Source organism: Epinephelus moara, chromosome 6 (assembly GCF_006386435.1).
Source record: "Epinephelus moara isolate mb chromosome 6, YSFRI_EMoa_1.0, whole genome shotgun sequence".
Taxonomy (NCBI): domain Eukaryota; kingdom Metazoa; phylum Chordata; class Actinopteri; order Perciformes; family Serranidae; genus Epinephelus; species Epinephelus moara.
In genome coordinates this window covers 8,384,790-8,405,343 of record NC_065511.1, presented here as the reverse complement: position 1 = coordinate 8,405,343, position 20,554 = coordinate 8,384,790, and the positions used below count along the sequence as shown (strand labels likewise).

Here is a 20,554-nt window from a genome sequence, read left to right as displayed (position 1 = left end):
GGAAATGTGTCCTCCAAAAACCCGTCCCATGTGCCTCTCTGGATCTCACTGCTTTTCTTGGCAAGACAAACCCCACGTAGCATTTAAGCACTAGAATTGGCAAGGCGTCCTATTTCCGGAGATTTCGTGGCCCTGCCCGCTGATAATTTGTTTGCTATGATTGGACAACGTTTTGCACTCTGGCCAATCACTGCACAGAGAAAAGCAGTGGGATTCATGTGTCAGCCATTGTTAGTTTCTCACTGTTGTACACCTGGTAACATCAAAATGTTGAAGGCACAGAGAGGTGAAAATGGATCGTTTCAGACAGAGGGTGAACAGAGATGCTGCAGTAGTAGACAGTATGAGACAAATATCATGTTTTATGAACATTAAAGCATATAAACTTTTTCTACTGGACCTTCAAAATAAACACATGAACCTAAAAATGAGCACAGTATGTCATCTTTAACATCAATAGTTGTATTACTATATCTGTTAAAGTACACAAGCACATCAAAAAGCTAAAAACCCTGACCAGTTTATTCTACGTATATCTATCCAATTTTTTCAGCTGGAGGAAGAAAAACAGTGCAGAGAGAAATGGCTTACTGAGAGCTGAAACAAGAGAGCAGCAGAGGGTGAGCCAACTCTCAGGGCAGAGACAAAGTGAGTGTCTAAGTTCATATCAAATTCATCGTTCCCTGGCCTGCGATAAAAGGCAGCAGGGAGGAAGTGATGGTCATTAACATTCCACCTCACTTTCTTTCTTCACATTTTTATTTCCTCCTGGACTGGAGCAATGCCAGGAGACCGGGAGGGGACAGACTGGGAGGGAGTAAAGGGAAAATCCACCTCAGCTCACTTTGCTCTGCTTTTGATTTGTCATCAAATGTTTTCAATAGACTGCTTTAAAAGCTGTATGCACAGTAATGAATAAAATCCAGACTCCAACTGATTTTTTTCCCCTTAACTGTTTGAAATTAGAGCTACAAAGATTTGATATGGTAACAGAGATAACTAAAGAACTGGTCAAGGAAAACAGATTTTTCTTCATTTATCTTACAAATTATCTTTTGAACAAAGCAACACTTTAAGCCAAGCACAGAAAGTGGTTGAAGAAAACTATAGTTTATTACAATTCTTCTATAGCCATCCCTTATGATAACATTGTACTCACAAAAGCAATTACTAAGACGTCAGAACATGGCTAGGTCTCTAAAAATATGTCCATCTGGCTAAACTGCTGGCTCCTGCACAGCCTATAAACTTGTTTTTAGCAATGCAGCCATGTTCCAAATCTCAGGAATAAAAAATACAACCCCAAATTAAAGTCTGATTCATACAGAGGTGGAATTTTTGGCACATTATGGTTAGTAATTTGCGTTGTAATTCTTACTTTACAGATTACAGGCACAGATAGGATTAAGGACACAGATGACCCATGTAATTACTATAAATCACAGGAGGAACACAGGTAGTAGGAGTCCTGTGTGATGAGGGCTTTAGTTAGCGGGGACGGTTCCTCGCTGAAGCAGCTATACTTTGTGAATCCAGCTGATTAGACAGCTGGAGTTTTACATAAATCACTGGCCTGGTGCTGCTTTAAAATTCCCAGTGGAAAAGAGACAAATTCCCCTTTGCCCTCTGTGGTCTCCCCTCCAGATGTATGCCTGGGGCAAACAGTGGCACACATCTGGGAAGAGCCCCGACTGTGTCACTGTGACCTTTTTCTGCCATATGTGTCTGATGTCCCAGAGTAGAATCACACACACATATGCTGCAGGAAGGGTGCAGGCTAAAAGAAGAGCATGTGTAATGAGTGTGTGAGCTGCACTAAAGGCGTATTCACTACCCATGGGAGTTTACCCTTAAAGACAGGAACGGGAATAATAGTGTCAGCTACAACACCCTATGACATAACACTGTACTTATATGTGCCGAGACAATAGCGTGCGCGCGCACACACACACACACACACACACACACACACACACACACACACACACAAATGCAAAAGTCTTATTTGAAGAGTTTACTTACTTATTCCACGCTTGTCTGAGCTTCTTAGCGCTGTACACTGTAAAGCGGTCTGTAACGAGAAGACAACAAAACAACAATTAAGTAACTGAACTAAGACTTGGCATCACATTAAAGTTATACACACATGCTGAACTGTTCTAAAACACCTTCAGTCTAAACTTTTAAAAACAAACACTGGCATATCCAGCCAAACCCAATTATGAAAAATCTGGCAATCAGATATTGCAGCTGCAAAGAGAACCAGGCCATTATTTCACAAAAAGCCTACATTACAGAGTTGATTTTCTTGTTTTATTAGTATACTTTATCATATTTTATGATCTGCTCTGTCCTGTTTTAATTTGCTGTAGATGCACACTCAAAACTTTCCAAATGAAATCACCTGAATAAATGTCCGTATTGAAAGTTTCTTCAAACCACGGATACGTTTTTGCACATTCTTATGTAGTGGATACGTTGAAACTTTACGTTTCTTTGCATTTCAGCAACGCTGTGGTTAACATGTAGTTAGGTTTAGGGACAACTAGTATTACTGCCTTGTGGTTGTATGCCTCTGCAAACCGGTCATGTTGCACATCTTCCCCCGAGCAGCACAGAAGATCTACACAATCAGCACAGTTTCAAGGTGGACATCCAGGATTAGAGTCACTAATTCAGTATCTGACTAAAGTTACTACTAGAGTTATGACGCTGAGGAATGGCCAGAAAAGTGTTTTTGCAGAATGTTATGATGTCACAGTAAAGCTGACCTCTGAACTTTTGGATATAAAATATCACTTCATCGTTATATATTATTAGAATTTTTGGAATTTTGTCAGAATAAGTGTATGAATTCTTGAGATATGGCCAAACACGTTGTCACAGTGACCTTGAACTTTAACCCCTAAATTCTAATCAGTTCATTCTTGAGTCAAAGTGGATGTTTGTACCATATTTGAGAGAACTTCGCCAAGGCATTCTTAAGATGATGAGTTCAAGAGAATGAGACTTATGTGAGGTCACAGTGATCTTGACCTCTGGCCACCAAATTCTAGTCACTTCATCTTGAGTCCAAGTGAATGTGCCAAACTTGAAGCAATTCCTTCAACGTGTTCTTAAGATACTGCACTCACAAGAATAAGACAGACAAGGTCACAGTGATCTTGGCCTTTGACCACTCAAATCTAATCAGTACATTCTTGAGTCTAAGTGGACATTTGTACTAAATTTGAGGAAACCTCCTTAAGGCCTTATCGAGATGTTTCGTTCACGAGAATGAGACGGATGCAAGGGCACAGTGACCTTGACCTTTGACCACCAAAAACGAATCAGTTTATAGTTGAGTCCAAGTGGATGCACGTGCCAAATTTGAAGAAGTTCCTTCAAGGTGATACCATGCTCACAAGAATTGGATGGGCAGATGTAACGTACAGTTGGACAGACTTAAAAACAAACAACATAGGCCATGCCTATTGTTGGCGTGGAGGCATAAAACCCTTGGTTGTGGTTAGAATAAGATTATGTTTGGCTTAAACACCCACTTCTGGCACCGCAAAACTGGCTGGAAAAGCTGCAATTTCTGTAAAAAACTACTTTTCATGGCACTGAAGTGTCCCTTTAAGTGTCTGAGAAAGTCCTGCAAGTGTGCCTGATATAGCCAAAATGAAAGTAATTAATTACACCTGTGGTTTTGCTGCTTTGCCATATAAAAATGTCTGCAGTAATAAAGGTCTATAATTGGCTCAACCATGCTTGTTTTATAAATGACCAAGGAAAAACAGACAGACCAATTGAAATAGCTGACATTTTACTGCAGTGAGTGTTGCTTTGTATATACGTTTGCCAAATGAAGGAGTGGTTCCTATCATTTGAGAAATGGTCTTGAGTAATACTGTATGAACTATGCACTTCTGCTGCAAGGCCAGACCACAATAAATTGTCATAATTTTGAGATGAGTTTAGTGAGACAGGCTCTCCATATTTCCACAACTATGTTCGTTATGCTGTGAGTGTGTGAGGCTCTGCACTGTCCTCTCAATCTCAGCCAAAACTGCCATGTGGACACACAGTCAGGCTGAGCTGCCAACCGACTGGCTACCACACAAGCTAGCCAGCCACCCAGCGAGGTAGTCCACCTCCCACACTGCCAGCCTAATCCTACTAGCCAACCACCCAACTGTCTTTCAGTTTTAGCCTTCAGCCTGCCAGCTAGCCAACAGTGGGGTCCAGTCACCCAGTTCAGTGCCAGGGCTGGCCTGAACTGGCCACAGTTTGCTGGGCGCCAGAGGTGAAGGCTGCCAGCCGAAGAGTGTGTGTGAGTGGAGGTGTGAAGGTGAGAGGAGGAGGAACTGATAAGATGACAGGCATGGCTCCTGTCATTAGGTTTTGGATATGGAACTGGACTAGAAAATTTATTAAAAATTCTATGATCTTTCTCTCAGATGTATTTTAAATGTCATATCAATGTCAGGATCTTTAGACATTGCAGTTAATCTGTTCTTTTTCTGATAAGAATAATGTTGTAATGTGTAAATCCTCTTTTCTGTCAGCGTTTAGGAGGATTGATCAGAAAATGGTTTAATTCATCATTAAAACTGGTGTGTGTTGTATATAGCAATATTAATGAATGAAGTAAAGGAGCAAAAAGCGAAATCGTTTCACCGCTAGGTTTGCTGTTGTGCACTGCCTGTAGACCAAAACAAAGTGTGTCATGAGCCACACCTCCCTCTACCTCTGCTCTCCACCCCGCGGGCATAATTTTGAGATGAGTGAGTGGGCAGCCCGCAAGCCAGCTGCCCGCTAGTCTAAAACATTGCTCTCACTCACGGAGAAGAGGAGGAACGTTAGCGTTAGCTCCCGGTGTTAGCACTAGCCGAGTCGGCTGCCACCGGCTACTGGAGTAACTTACAGCTATGGAGCGCTTCTATCAGCTCTTCTAGTCACTATTACAAAAATGTAGCCTCGCGGGGAGGCTACATTTTACAATGCTAATTGAAAATGTTAGCTGGGCTGCCGGGCTAACTTACTCACTTAACACAACCGTAACGCATGACCCATTGCTGGGACCGAGCCGCTAACTCAAGCTCCAGACATTAACCCATCCCGGTGTTTCCTCCGCAGCCTCCACTTCACCCAGCTTCACTCAGCTGCCCGATAAACCCGCTGCTTCTTCCCACATTAACCTGAATAACAAACCACATGAACGTACATGAACGCACAGCCGGACTGGCTTGTAAACAATGAGCTGGAGATCAACACAGAGAGAGGGTGAGAGAGCAATTTTTTAATTCCTTCAATCTAGAAATGATGAATTTCGCTTATTGCTCCTTTAAATATCCATACATGTGCCAGAACTGCTCCATTATGGAAAAAATCTGAGTCAGTTTTTTTGGTCAATACTGAGACACCGATTATTTAACATAACTACCACTGACTTTGGAAACATCACTCTTATACTCAACCTTTTTAAAAACCTTGTCTTTTTAACAATGGATTTTCTTGAACCTTAAATATAATTTAACTGAAAAGCGGGCTTGTGGTGAACTAAACACGTCACAGCCTGGCTATGAGTTTGGGAGGGGTGGGAGCACACTGCTGCAAAGGGGTGCGATGGATTTATAACACAAGACAAAAGGAGTGCATTATTGCAAAACAGAATGCGGCACTGTAATCTTTTAGAGTGGTGGTTCTAGTACAATTGGTGCGAGCGGGGAGCGTCAGGAACCCAGAAAAAAAGGCTTCTATTATTTAGTAGGCTTCGGCTGTGTAGTTATATTGTTGTGACCTTATGTAATATTTCAAAAATACTAGCAGTAATAATATTAGTATAAAATAGTGAAAGATAAACATCTAATCCCCCCCCCCGATTTGCGGCACCCCCTATGGATAGTAGCGCCATCAGCATTTGCCAATATTGCCTATGCCACAGGCCAGCACTGATCTTTTATTTCTATTATCTTGCATTAATAATCGTTGGAAGTAAAACTGAAGTTGTAAATAAAATTTGATTGATTGCCCAGCCCTAATGTATACGCTTTTTTATCATAAACAAATTTGTTTTAAATGGTGGCAAAACCATGATATGCTACTTTCAAGGTCACTGAGGAGTAACCTGCCTGCTGTCCATATGCAGATGTATGGGGTTCTGAAATTAAAACATTCTTTGGATATCCTTTCCCAACGTGGGACACCATCAAAATTGGATTTTTGCTAAGACAGAAATCATGGTTCTCTCCTGACAGTCTGCAGACCACTGTAAAGTCTACAATCATGTCTGATACTATAAATGCATGCCTCTCCAGCAATCTTAAAGCCTTCACTATGTTAACCACAATGCACTGCACTTTATTACAGCAGAAAGATTGATGTCTCACTGGGACCATCCTCCTTAACCAATTGAAGGGAGTTTTATTACACATTATTTATTAACGTATAAGGCTTAGATGTTATTGGTTTTCAATACAATGCTCGTACAACTAGAACGGATAACAAAAAACTTTTCACCTTCCTTATGGAGATGTTAAAGCGCTATACTCAAACATTTTAAATGCAACTTTGTGACTGTTTTCTGTAATCTGGCACTCGTTCATGATGTATGAAAATTGTTTGCTGTTATGACTTGACTCACTTCCTGTTCGGATAAGACTGTATGAATGATAGTTTCCCATTTTTAACCTTTAAATTCAGATGGATACACAACATTTGCTCTCATACCGTATGTTACATCTACGTCCAGCTATGTTTAGCTAGATGCTCCTTCGTCTTTTGTTCAGTTAGAAAACAAAACCATAATACTTGGATGATTGTTTAGGGAAACTCAATTTGCTGCTTCAGCAAATAGTGACGAAAAGATTCCGTTTACAGATAAAAGTGGTCTAGCTTAGAATGCAGTGTAAAAGCCTGACCTAATATATCAATAAGACAGTAGAGGAGAGGTAGAGAGCTAAAGCGAGATATGACTGGAAATAAGGAAGTATCTGTGGAACCTTTTCAGAACCACAAAAATGTGAAAAATAAGTGGCGCCTCCACTCTGAGGTCAAGCCACAATGTCATGTCTGAGATCCAAACTTAAAGGGTAAGTTCGGTATTTTTTAACCTAGGTCCTATTTTCCCATGTTTTTTGACTAATAGGACCAACAAGTTTTTGAAGTTGGTTGAGTATTGATTGAGAGGGCTGCAGCGGCAAAACAGGCAATGTCACCATCCGAGGCATATTTGCACAGTCAATTTGCATCGACTAAAAGTGCTTGTTTTTCCACTCAACGGCTTTCATTATTATTTTAAGTGTCTGACAACATTATGGAAAGGGACCTTAAGAGATAGACCTTTTGTTAAAGAGTAAGAACCTTTTTGTTTAAGCAGAAACAGCACAAAAATCGCCATCATCAATTCACCAGACTCCATTTAAATAAGGAGTCATTTTATCATCATAAGACACACTTTGTTTAAAGTCAACAGAAGCAAAATAAAACTCGCAAAAACCACCTCAGTGCATCTTTTTACTGATCCAACAATCATCAACTCTTGTTGGTTGAAATTAACACTTAAGTCACTGATGGTTAAACAAACAGGATCTTAGTCTTTAACAAAAAGGTCTTTCTCTGTGGGGATCTTTTTCATAAGGTTGTCAGAGGCTTAGAGTAACAATCTGAGCCTTTCAGTGGCAAAAACAAGTACTACATACATTTTTAGTAGACGTAAATTCACGATGCCAACATGCCTCAAGTGATTACATTGCAACCTGATCTCCGCTCCTGGCTGTAGCGCTCTTGCTCAATACTGGACCAATTTCAAAATGCATTGTTACCATTAGGCATTTTGACACTAAAATTTGGGAATATATGGTCCAGGTTCGAAAATACCACTCTTACCCTTTAAGAGATGTACTGCAAATCTTGGGTGGGGAAAAATGACAGAAATATTACGCATGTAGGAGTAATAGTGAAGATGTGATGAATCATAACTGGAAGGATGATACAGTCACTGTGTTTTGGAAAAGAGTGCAGATAACAGTCAGCTCAGAGGAGCTCAGTGCTGTGGAGGAAGCGTCTCCTCAGTAAATGGGAGGTTTTCCAGACTGATGCAATACTGCCATCTGGTGGTCACTGCAGCCTCTGGACTGAGTTGGGTTTTATTGTGTCTGTCAAACTGCCCATGGATTATCTTGTATTTTGAGACAATACATTTAAGGATATTGAAATATTGGAAAGAACTTGCCAAGGACTTACTTGGACATATTGTTTTATTAGCCCATACTCAAGGCCAACAGTAATTCGGATGGAGAGAAAAATATCCATTCAGTGCATTCCTCAGATTAATATTCAGTTTTGACAGTTTTGTAGTTTTGACATCTATTTTGTAAGACTGACACTGGAACAGCTGAACATCTTTTACTGTCATTCTAAGGCTTTATCGTGCTATATGACCACCCAGTTTCACCACATTAGCTCTGGTAACATCTCACTCTCTCTGTTTTTGTGCAGCCATAACAGCATCAGATCTGCAGACGTCATATGAACAGATGCAATGCTTGGAGGCTAGAACCAGGCAAAGCTGCCCATGTGTGTATGCGTCTGTAGCTCAGACAGCTGCACAGCTGTTCAACAGTGTGTGAGAGCCAAACAAGAGCCAACCGTCGCCATGGCCACAGGATGAGAGATTACATTTGTATGTGTTGTGTGTATGTGTGTGTGTGTGTGTGTGTGTGTGTGTGTGTGTGTGTGTGTGACCATGAGAGTCACCCCAGTTGGTCCCTAATTGGCCACTGGAGATAGGAGGCCGCATCACATATCTTTGTGTTGCCTCACTGCCCCGCACCGTCACTCTAACTCTCTTTATGTCCATCTTCGCCTGTCCCCTCTCCTCCACTCCAGCTCTTTTTCCTCTCCATCAGCTAACACTAATCTGCAGTCCCTCTATTCATGTTCCCTCTAAAAAGCCCTAATGAGCTCCCAGAGGGCACGGCTGCCCTGGCAGAGCTGCCACCCCCACTCCTCCTCCCACTACTGCTGCTGCCGCTGCATTAATGGAATACAGTGAGCTTTTGGTGGGCTGTCCCATTGGTTCATCATGATGGTCAGGTTTTGACCACTTCACGTAAAAACTGCGTTAAGTGTTAGCAAGAAGCCTGCTGTCTTTCAATAATGTGTAGACTCAAGTGCTAGCATGGAGGCTACAGCTTAGATGTTCAGTGTTAACTCTGTAAGGGCATGGTTATACTGTATATGCACAAAATTAGCATTGCTGAATATATTTCCCTGTCGTTCACTTCCAATCAATGCCGGCAAAGCCAGTTCGCATCACATGGAATTTAACTTTGGTGAAATCTGACCTGCGTACTTGCAGCCTCAACCAATAGCAAAGAAGTATGTGTGGAGAAGACATTTGGTGTTTCTCAAAGTCAAGGAAGGATCCTCAAACGGCTGAATTTCAAGGAGTCATCAAATCCCTCCAAAGGCTTGCTCCAATGTCAAGGATCCTTTGAACTCTATCGAGGACCGAGTCCTTTGTTTGGTGTATTGTTTGGAAGGACCTGTCCTTCCAAGGAAGCATCCTTGACTTTAAGAAGTACTGATTGATTGTTGCTGTATCTAACCAAGCCCCCAGTAACAGCACCAAGCTTTGAAACTAATTTGACATGGTGGCTGATTCGTGGAATTACAACTTCCAGGTCCGTCACATGATGCATTTAGACCTATAGACTTGCACTGCGAAAGAGATATTGGTAAGTTGGTGGATACATTTCTTTGAGCATCACAAGCCTCACAAATTACTTGTTACACTATTCGTATTTGATCCATTCAGTCCGTCAACATTTGGAAAGTCTACAAGAGTAGCACTATTAGGTGATTTTATGATCATTTAAATCAGCAGAGGGCCAAACCAAAAATTTGCTGCTTCGTTGGCAAAAGTGTTTAACACCCCTCCTCTATGGGCCCAATGATGCAGAAGCAGAACGGAGTATTGGGGTAATCTTACACTCAAAAGTTGAACTTTTTGGCTTTGTGTGCCACCCAAGCTATATCCAGTTGTCTTTATACATCCACACACATCTTTATACATTATACATTGTCTACGCAGACAATATTGTATGATATTGGCCACGGGGTGGACTGGCCATCTGGCATACAAGGCAGTTTCCCAGTGGGCCGATATGCCTCATGGGCTGACACCACCGTCTGTGTGTGTGTGTGTGTGTGTGTGTAGAGAAATTGCAGGTCAGAAAAATACTTTTAATCACTTTGCACACCCATTTAGCAACTTGGTGGCTGCTCAGAGTAACTCAGTCTCATCTCTCTCTCTCGGCAAATCAACATCGCCAGGTCATTTTGTCATGAGCCTGTCATAAAGTATGTAAAGTTCTGCAAAAAACACAATAGTCTTTGTTACACAGCCTGTTACAATAAATGCAGGTCTGTGTATGTGTGCGTGTGTGTCGAGGGGGTGAGTGACACAAGTTACAGAAAGTAATATATATATATTATACAGCAGGAAAAGTCGAGTGTAGTAACATATAGGCCACATGTAATTTTATACATGACATTTCCACCACATATAGATGCAGAAAAGGCACAAACTGGTGCATAAAAATTCACCAAGATGCAGGAAGTGAAGTGTTTGATGCTCCAAAAAGAGCCCCAGAACTCATCTTTCATGTCTCCTCTCAAATGTTCAAAGAAACCTTCACCTTTGTATCAAAAAGTATTTTTATTATATTTGTGTGATCGATTGTGGTAGGCTGGTATGGGCCAAAATGCTGGGGCCAACTTTTGATTCCCAGTCCACTTCTGGTTGACCATGAAAAATACAAACTGCCCAACATGAGAGATGCTGCCTGGCTGAGAAAAATGAGCTTTTCTTTAACGTTGACAGCAACCTAATTGGCTCCCTGTTTGTCTATCGTGTTGAAAAGCAGTCCATGTCATCATATATCACACAGAATACTGAGTGACAGTAAGCCTATGCTAATTATTTAATTAGCATACATTAGGATAAAAAAAATGGCCTAAGTTGAGTATAAATCTCTCCATCCTTATATCATACAGAGTAATAGTAGCAATAGTGACAGCCTCCTTGCAGACCATTTAGCATATGAAAGCAGGCTCCATGTTAACACTTTAGCATCAGGCTAAGGTTTTATCATGCTCACTGTTTAGAGACAGGCTCCATGCTAACACTTCATCATACAGTATAGCCTAATGTCATAATGAGTTGAGTAAAAATCAGCTCCATGCTAACTATTATAGCTAAAGTGAGCATCATGCTAACACTTTATCATACAGTATAATATGCTGACAAAAATAGCTCCATGCTAACTATTAAGCATTTGCCGTGTTCACTAAAAATACGCTTCTTGCTAACCCTTTAGCCAACACTGGGTTCTCTATTTTGGTCGAGGGTTAAGTACGATTTAGTTTAGTGAGTGTAAAAAAAGTTAGTGAGAATTTACAGCATGAATGTTTAACACTACTTTATGACATGAAAGTTCTCACCTGGTTTGAAGTGAGGCAAAGAGTTAACACCTGGCCAGGTATCCTCAGATGGGGTGCCCAGCACCTGAAAAAGACACCAAGAACGGAGATGAAAAGGAGTGAAGCAATAAAAAAAACACATTCTTTTTTTTTTTTAAATTAACTGTCGTAGTTTTCAAATAAAGAAAACGCAGTTAACCATCTTGGTTTAGTGGAAATATTTATTAAGGCAGTTAGCATTAGAGGCTAAACAGTACAATGGATGGTGTCAATTTAGCACTGATGAGTGTGACAAAATAATGAACTGCAACTACACATGTTAACAGCAAATTTAGATATTTCATTATCATTTTTATAAATTTAAATACCAAAGACTAACAGATATTAAAGAAAACTAGAACACTTGTAACACCTTTTTGTCGAATACCCTACAGAACACACAATCCCCAATGCATCAGCACTCACAAAATACTGCATAATATTAAATAAATAATTAACTCTTTGTACAATGTTCTTGTTAGTCATTCATGTTAAGGATTATAGCTATTCTTTTCTAATCGTTCTATGATTGTGTTGGTATGAGCATGAGAAAGACAGAAACACTGGGCACCACGACTGGCGGTTTGATAAAAGTGAAATTCCAGCACAAAGGCATCCCATTGCTTGTGCAATAGTCATCATTAGTACAACTTTTATGGAAAGGCTGGCTGAGCTCTCACGCACGCAGCCTGGGTTTATGATGACAAAACCCTGAGCAGCGGACATGCCTTCCACATGATCCATCACAGCTAAGCAGCGTAATAGTTTCCAGATTGCCCCGCTGTCTCTGATCTGCTGCACACTCCTACAGTACAGTAACTGCTCTGGGATCTGCTGGATATCTACTGTGCTGCCTGTTAGAATAAACTGCATGCAAACACTGGCTGGATGTGTGTTGTGGTATCATTGGGATGAAGTTGTTTCAGATGGCTCTTGTTGGCATGGCTGAGAGAGAATGAACATGAAAGCAAAGGCTGAGGGAATTTACAGGGTATGTGTCCATGACAGACTACAGGCCACACACACACATAAATAAATCCCAAGTCAAAAAAATACAAATGATGTGATTAAAGGGCCATGTCCAAATTGAAATTCATTGAAAACCAGAGGAATTTACAAAAGGTCAGAGTCTTGTTTACCTTATGTTGGCCTGCCACTGACACAAATTGTAGTCATAGTTGATGTAGTAACTACAAACAACACTAGGGCGCAGTAAAGCACCACAAGGCCGACCTCAGTGAGACTTCAATAAGAGCAGTCAGGACAAAGACGGTTCCATTTGCAAGCTCAGCTGCTGAATTGCTTTTTAAAAAGTCTTGTCTCATGTGTAGAGGTGAGAATATCATAATGGTTTGAACATATTAAAACAGACAAAACATGAAGCAAACCTCAGCAAGGGGGGGGGGGGGTCAAATGACAGTATAGTGTTGAAGGAATTCAGTCATTGTTTCGTAAGTACCACTGGTCTCTATTATCACAGCTTTTGTAATGGCAAAAGATGAGCTTGAGATCACATGGGAGATAATACAGTGCTTTGTCCTTTGATTTAAAGCATGAGGTTCTTGAGAGTCGGTCCAGATAGAAGATGTTTTTATGTGCCGTTTGCATTAGCGTAAATATAAATAAATACATTTATTAAAAACGAACATATAGCTTCAGCCCTGTCTCCTAGAAATAGAAAGTTTTCGATTTACATAATGAGGAAATGTTGCTAATTAAATGTACCTGGTGAGTTGCTGATACTGAGCATATCAGCAAAATGTTCACTGAAAACATAATTCATTTGTTTTCCATCAAAATAGGCAATCTTGCAAAACAATATCCACTCGTAATAACTACAGCATTTACTATCACCTCTTTTAAAAATTAACATTTTACCAAAATCAGAGTCTTTCCATAACCTGAACCAAAGTGCTTTTGTATCCAAAACCTAACTACAGACTGGAGTCTGCATGCTAACCCTGGATTCTGGATTTGTACATAAATGTAGTGCATCATTAACACAAAGACACCAGGCAGAGATTATGTTGTCGCCACAACGTAATTATGGAAGCAATTTAGTAATATACAAACGTAACTTTTAAGAGGCAGGGTTGGTGGATTTGACACAACACGATCTACATATGTTGGAGGGTGTCGCGATAATGTCAAATATTTCTGACCAGATGAAGCTCTAACTTCTATTAAAATGTTTGTGTAGATAGAGTTTGTGGAAACCCCTTTTTATATACACCATCATGAGAAAGACAGTTGCAGGGTTGGAAATTAACACCAGCCATCAGCAAAATGCCAGTTAAAAAGAGCAAGTGTCTGCCAGATTATCTTCACTCACCAACTACAAAAACAACAGTAATCTTTGAGTGGCTGGTGGAGTTTGGAATCCACAAGCCACAATGGCAGGTGGACAAAAAGTTAATTCCCAACCCTGAACATTTGCTGTTTGGCATTTGTATTTTTTCCATCTGTATTTGTAGTGTCTTTTTCTAAATGCAATATACATAATGGTAAGCAGTTTCCTTCTTTTGCCTGTTTTTTGTCTGTTTGTCTATTCCTGTGTACTTTCCGACTGTGCAAGACTTTACCATTTACTGTGCAATTATATTTATCCATTCATTCATTCATTGGGCGAGAAGCAAGGTACACCCTGGACAGGTCGCCAGACTATCACAGGGCTGACCCATAGAGGCAGACAACCATTCACGCTTACATTCACGCCTACAGCCAATTTAGAGTCACCAATAAACCTGCATGTCTTTGGACTGTGGGAGGAAGCCGGAGCACCCCCGGAGAAAATATATCTATATATATATATCTATATTTTCCTGTAAAATACCAGAAAATATGTGATAATATGTGTGTAATACAATTACATATGCAACTAAAGTAGTATTTATATAACTGAAAAGTGTATGTACTGTGTATGGATTTTATAGTTTATCTATTTTAATCAATTTGTATTTTGGTCATGTTTTTATCCCGTCTTATTACTCAGTCACTGTTTTTTTCTTTTTTTTTTCTTTTTACTTCTGACTCTTGAGCCGCTGTAATGTGTGAATTTCCTATCTTATCTTATCTTGCATGTGTCCTCTAAACCTAATCTTTAAGTTACACAGAATGTGACATGCACAATATAGTTTTCAAAAGATGTAGGGAACCGATGAAGTCACTGACCCCATTATCTCTATCAAATACTAAAATATTTGTTCGGCTGACGATATCAAAAATCGGTTGTTCTCCGAATCCCTGAAATGCTATATTATCTTATATGATATTATTATATTATATCCTGTGATTCTAAATTTAACTTTAAGATGCAGAAACTCCTCCAGGACAATCAAGACACAGTATGCAATGACACAGCGACCATAGATCTTGGTTTGACTGCACTTCATAGTATACTATTCTTAGCAACATGCTAACATCTTAAAATCTGGCGTCAAGGCTAAAAGCTATCCTGCATTACTTCTTTGTGTAGCGTCTCAGTGGTCAGTGCTGTCACCTTGCCTGACTGCAGCCTTTCTGTGCTCTCTTTCTCTGGATACCTGCCACTGATCCACCATCAACATGCCCAGACAACAACAGAGGGGTCTGTGGATGACTGTGAAGTGACGGTCTACAATCGCACCAAAATAACATCTACTGTACACAGTGGTACACCAAAGGAAGAAAGAGGAAACTGAGATTTTTCAATCACAGATAACTTGAGAGCTGGCTGACTGTCACATCAGTGTAACCTTCCAGCTTGGATGAGCAGGATCATGACAGGACGGGTGAGCTCTCTGCAGACAGCGGTGGGCAGGATATAAAGAAGGAGGAAAGGTTGTGGGAGTGCAAAATCACTGCACATCCTGACAGCGGAAGAAGCACGGCACAATAGCAAAACCTATAATTTCCCAAGGTTTTGTCACACACATGTCGGTAGTTAGTTATAATGTCACAGCTGTTGTGCCTGTTGATATCAGACTAGCTATTTTACTGAGTAGGACGATGTTGGTGAATTAAATGACACACTATCCCACATCAGATTCTAATAGCTATAATTACATGCTTTTAAAAAAGGGGGTTAATTAAATCATCTTAGAAGTATTGTTCAACTTAAGTTCATACACTGACTGCCAGTCTGGAGATGGCTGCTCCACAAAGGGACAGTCAGTCCTAATAATGACACAAAGCTCATTTTTAAACCTTTTCCATATTTCTTTTCATTTCAATAAACTTTATTTACACACAAGCAGGTAACTAATAATATACACTGTGTTTTAACAGGTTTTTGGTTGGTATATGACCTATAAATATAAAGTTTGCCATGGACAATCAGCTCATATAAAGTTTGGCTTCTTGCTAAATGATATTAATCGGGTAAAGCTGAGAGCAAGACTTCCTGTAATTTTCACTGAATCTAAATATAAGTAATTGAGGGCAGATATGATCATCAATCAATCATGACTCCACCATTTACTCTACAGCTGTTTGTAGTCTATCTTCCTCTATATTTCTTTGAAACTTAATCAGTGGGCAACTCCATCATCATCATATTGAAGGAAGGCTTCGAAGTACTCTCTGCATGTTTAGAAGAGACACAGTTCTCTCTCCCAACCAGTCCTTCAAACTAAACGACAAATACAGCACTTGTTATAATTTGTCAGTACCCAGGAAAAACTGTTTTTCTGATCCGTCACAACTACAGCTAAGGTTTGGTTAGGCACAAAAACTTCTTTGTAGATTGTGGTTTGTATTATTAAGAAGAACCTTGTTAATACGCTGCTCAGAAAGTGTTGTCATTATAGTGACACCAGAGGCCCACAAATACAACATGCTAACATTTTAGAACAAGCCTATGGCATTTTAAATTGTATAAATTAGCTTAGCAGCGAGTGGACATTTTGTCTACTCATATGACGCCAGCACCAACAGCAACATTTGACAAAGGTAACATTTTAAAGTGCGGCTCCATTACAACTCACAAGGTTCACTGACAAAACAACTGTCTTATACTAAACATGTTTTCCAAACAAATACAACATGCTAACATTATTAGCACAAGCCTATGGCATTTTACATTATATAAATTAGCCTTGCGACTACACAATTTACTGTTTCTTATCTGTGAAATAAAAGCAAATAAAAGCTTTGTCTCCGTGACGTGTTTTTATATTTCTGAGGAGGTGCACTTCAGGCTACAGGGAAGAGTATGGCGTCAATTCGATGCAGAAGTATAAATCCTGCTTAGGTTAAGGGAGCTGACCCATATGACTCATTGTTGACCCCTATTTACGTCAAGATGTTTCCTTTTATTTATTGTGTTGTTTTTCTATTTGTAACCCCTATGCAGCAATTTTTCCCTTCATCCAAACCAAATTTCTCCCAAGGGAGACCAATAAAGTAACCTTAACCTTAAGATACAACACAAAAGGCAGCCCCTAGCATCACTTTAATGCTTTTGCAAGCGCTAATCTCTCAACCAACTGTCGGACGTCAAGCTGCATTGTAGATAATGTAAGTGGCGGGTTTTGACAAAGGAGAAGAATGTGTTGAATAAAAAAGGATATTTCTGGTTTCGCTGCATCAGTTTCTTCTTTTCTTAAAGTTTCCAATATGACAGTGTTACGGGAGTGCAGTGCTAAATCAGTGGAAAATTAATTTTAAGAACTATTTGGTTAAAAGAGTAGGTAATGATTTGGTTAAAATGAACCAGCATCAACTTAAATGGGCAACAAACTCTACCGTTAAAGGATAACTTCACAATTTTTGAAGTCCATCTTTAAAAAATAGCCTAGAGCCCATATGAACATTAACACAGGTTTTGCTTGTTGTAATCATTCCTTGTTGGCAAGGAATTCCTATTCCTGTTGGCACTGGACATTACATGATCCCTTTGCTGAACAATGTGTCAACTTCCTCCTTACAAGGATTTGTGACTGTCCACTTTTGCCTTTGTTTCAGCCAGACAAGAGTCACAATTCACACTGCTGCTAGAAGTCTTCAGTTAAATGTTAATGTAATGTAAATTTAAAGATAGGGCGTATTTGACTTTTGAACAAGTGATGCTGATGCTGCCGTTTCTTTTTCTCCTCCCTCCATATCCTTCATGGAAAAATCCCTTTGCTGACGTGGTGAATTCCCAACCCGGCACAGAGAGGGAAACAGACATATGAAACAGCATGTTGACAGGGAGGACATGGCAGCCCATCAGGGAGAGCAGGGTTGTGTCTGTTTTCATCTCACAGCCAGTGTGAGTGTATGAAGGGTGTGTAGAGAGAATGATGGATCAGAGGGAGAAAGTTCTGCCTCAGAGGAATTCCTGTGGAGTCACAGGTCATGGCCCTGAGCTCTGTGGGCACATACTGCTGGACATACATACTCTGACCCACCCCAAAATAATTTACAGACCACCCACTGAGCCAGACGCAAACAAATACTATGTCTGACCTTCAGGACCCCCAATATTTATGTTGCCAGAGAGAGAGTGAAGAGATTAAACAGATATGGGTATTTGATGGACTGAGAGCAGGACAGATAAACTCATCACAGTGAACAAGGAGCTTCTAACAATGTGAGACACAGTGATTGCAATTCGTAAGTAAAAGTCAATGTGTTCAAGAACACTGAGCTCTGCATAAACAGAGAATGCAAAACACACGTCATGTCAAAGGGGCACTTCAGGGATTTAATAATGTGTTTCCATAAACAGACTGGGGAGATATCTTGACTTTTGTGCTGCATTTGTGTATTTGCATATTATCCACACCGTAAATACTAGCCTTTGAGTCATAAAAGCTGTTCATGCCAGCATCCTGGCTGTAGAGTCAGGGATATCAGAAATGTCTTACAGCTATGATAAACTAATGAAACAAACTCAAAAAGTGCCAACAAGCTAGAGCCAGAGCCACTACCACTGTCAGTTATATCCAAACAATTCCCTGTACTAACATTAATAGGTACTAAAAAGGAGTTATACACTATTTGTTTGCATTTGGTTTACTTTGCAAACTGCTAAAAATGTGCTTTATTTTCAACTATTGGCATGATTGTTTTCCAGCTCTCCCCATTCTGCCAACATGGTAAGAATCCAGCATCAGTCTCTGGTATGGGTCAAACTCCAAAACAGCTGTATCCTGTATTTCCAACACATTCTATTCCCAACTCATCAAATATCGCCATCTGGTCAGTGGACTAGTGTGTCTACATACTTCATGCTAGGTATCCTCCTGTGTCTGTTGTTGATGTTGCGGGACACCGTGTAAAAGTATGCCTGTAACAAACACTGTGTCTTTTCTACATACACCTCTGTTTTCACAGGAAATGTACAGTTTCCCTCATTAGATGCATACAGTCTTTTTCAAAATAAATGAACAACACCTGTGAAACACGTCATATTTACGTTTATTTCATTGTGCAACAAAAGCACCTGGCAAGGTTTGGAAAAAAACATCATAGTTTGGCTCAACATTCACACTGGAAGCAAACAGCGGGCTCCCAGGTGAAAGTCTAGGGTTGGTTGGACCCATCCCCATTTTGCATCAGTGTCTGATGATGCAAAAAGGTGAATATTTAAGAGTTTAAGATTTTTGATAAATAGTCACCAGCAATGTGGCTTTAATGACTAAGTGGACAAAGGCAAGCAATAGAACAGCTGAAACAGTCTGGTAAGTTCAGAAAATGACATCGCTTTACTGTAGTAAAACCAGGAAATATAATACAATTTTATAGTATCCAAGAAGATAACAATATCGATATTGCCCAGCCCTGCTTGTAATTTAGAACATTAATGATCACTATGTTCCAGTTTCAGGGCTCCAGTAAGTTATGACAGTGAGCCAGCATGCACAGAAGTAGGACCCTGGAACTGGAGCACAGCCATTATTTCCAATTTTAATCACACCTGGGCCATCCTGCTATATATTTCTGCAAGGGGAAAAAAAAAAATCCTCCTGTTCTTGAAAAACACTGGCGCTTTGTCTGCAGGTTGATCAGTATGGCAGCGAATATGTAAGCATTTCTTTAAATGACCAGTTGTTTTAGTCCAAGAACGGTAGCTTAGTGGTTTTAGTTTTAGCAGTTTTAATTCTGGTCATAATTGGTTTGAATTCTGTCTGTGTGAAGGTCCAGGTTTGCAACTCGCATTCGTTCCCTCAGAGATCAATCTCTTAATCCAAACCTAAGCACCAGTTCTGACCCCAGTCTCAGTTGAATCCGACGCCTTGCCTCATCCACATTCCTACCTCTGCTTTCTGTCTTTGTCCTGACGCTGACCCCGGCCTTCATCTCCTTCTCTGCTTTGAAAATCCCAGTCCCACCCCTTGCCTCTCTCCAACCTCGGTAACAGCCAAACAGATTGGGGTCACCTCCAGGCAGGGGTCAAACGGATCAGAACCAGAGCCAAGTGGATCAGCTGTCTCCCACTGCGACGGGTGGAATGTGTTCAGTAAGCCCCAACTATCCTGTCTGAGTTTCAGCAGATGGATGCTCATGTCAGTGACACAGCGGCTGTTGGTGAAATGGTATTATTTATCTCCCCAGCAGCCTCTCGCTCTCTCCTGAGGGAAGATCAGCTCGCATGTGCACTGGCTTACTCGTCATAGCAGGAATAACTCTAAATAACCACAGTCCTGATAGAGAGGAAATGGGTATTTGCACCATGTTGGACCCTTCTGCTGCTGTGACAAACACTTTCAGAGTTGTTCTGTAGAGCACCATGTTCAAATGGTGCTACTGTAAAAGGGCTCTGTCACAAAGGCTCCTTATACCATCACATTCTCTACAGCAGCATAAGGATAAATACTTGTATGCAGAGATGTATTGTTTGCTAAGGACCATTTAAAGGGTGAGTTGGCTGAAAGTCTGTATTTTACTTCTTGTAAACAGATTCCACATGCCGACCCAAACCAACAGTGAATGTATCTGCTAACAAGCACTGTGTGTATATCCAAAGCTTGATTCACCTTCTGTGCCATAGAGCGCCACTGTTTTTAAAATTACATCAATAAGCTACGCTGTTACACTGGGTGACAAGTTCCTTCATTACTACCAACACAAACACAGT

The 20,554-nt window shown here is 40.4% G+C and overlaps 1 protein-coding gene across 2 annotated transcripts in view; it reads right to left on the bottom strand.

Annotated features, from left to right (window-relative positions):
* cdk14 (cyclin-dependent kinase 14) overlaps window positions 1-20,554 on the bottom strand; it is a 270,852-nt gene that overhangs the window by 75,873 nt on the left and 174,425 nt on the right. For both annotated transcript variants that reach the window (XM_050047719.1, XM_050047720.1), the window contains 2 exons: window positions 11,494-11,557; window positions 2,023-2,071 (listed from right to left, as the gene is read on the bottom strand). In XM_050047719.1, coding sequence (XP_049903676.1) covers window positions 2,023-2,071; window positions 11,494-11,557 — 113 coding nt within the window. The remainder of the gene's footprint in view (window positions 1-2,022; window positions 2,072-11,493; window positions 11,558-20,554) is intronic.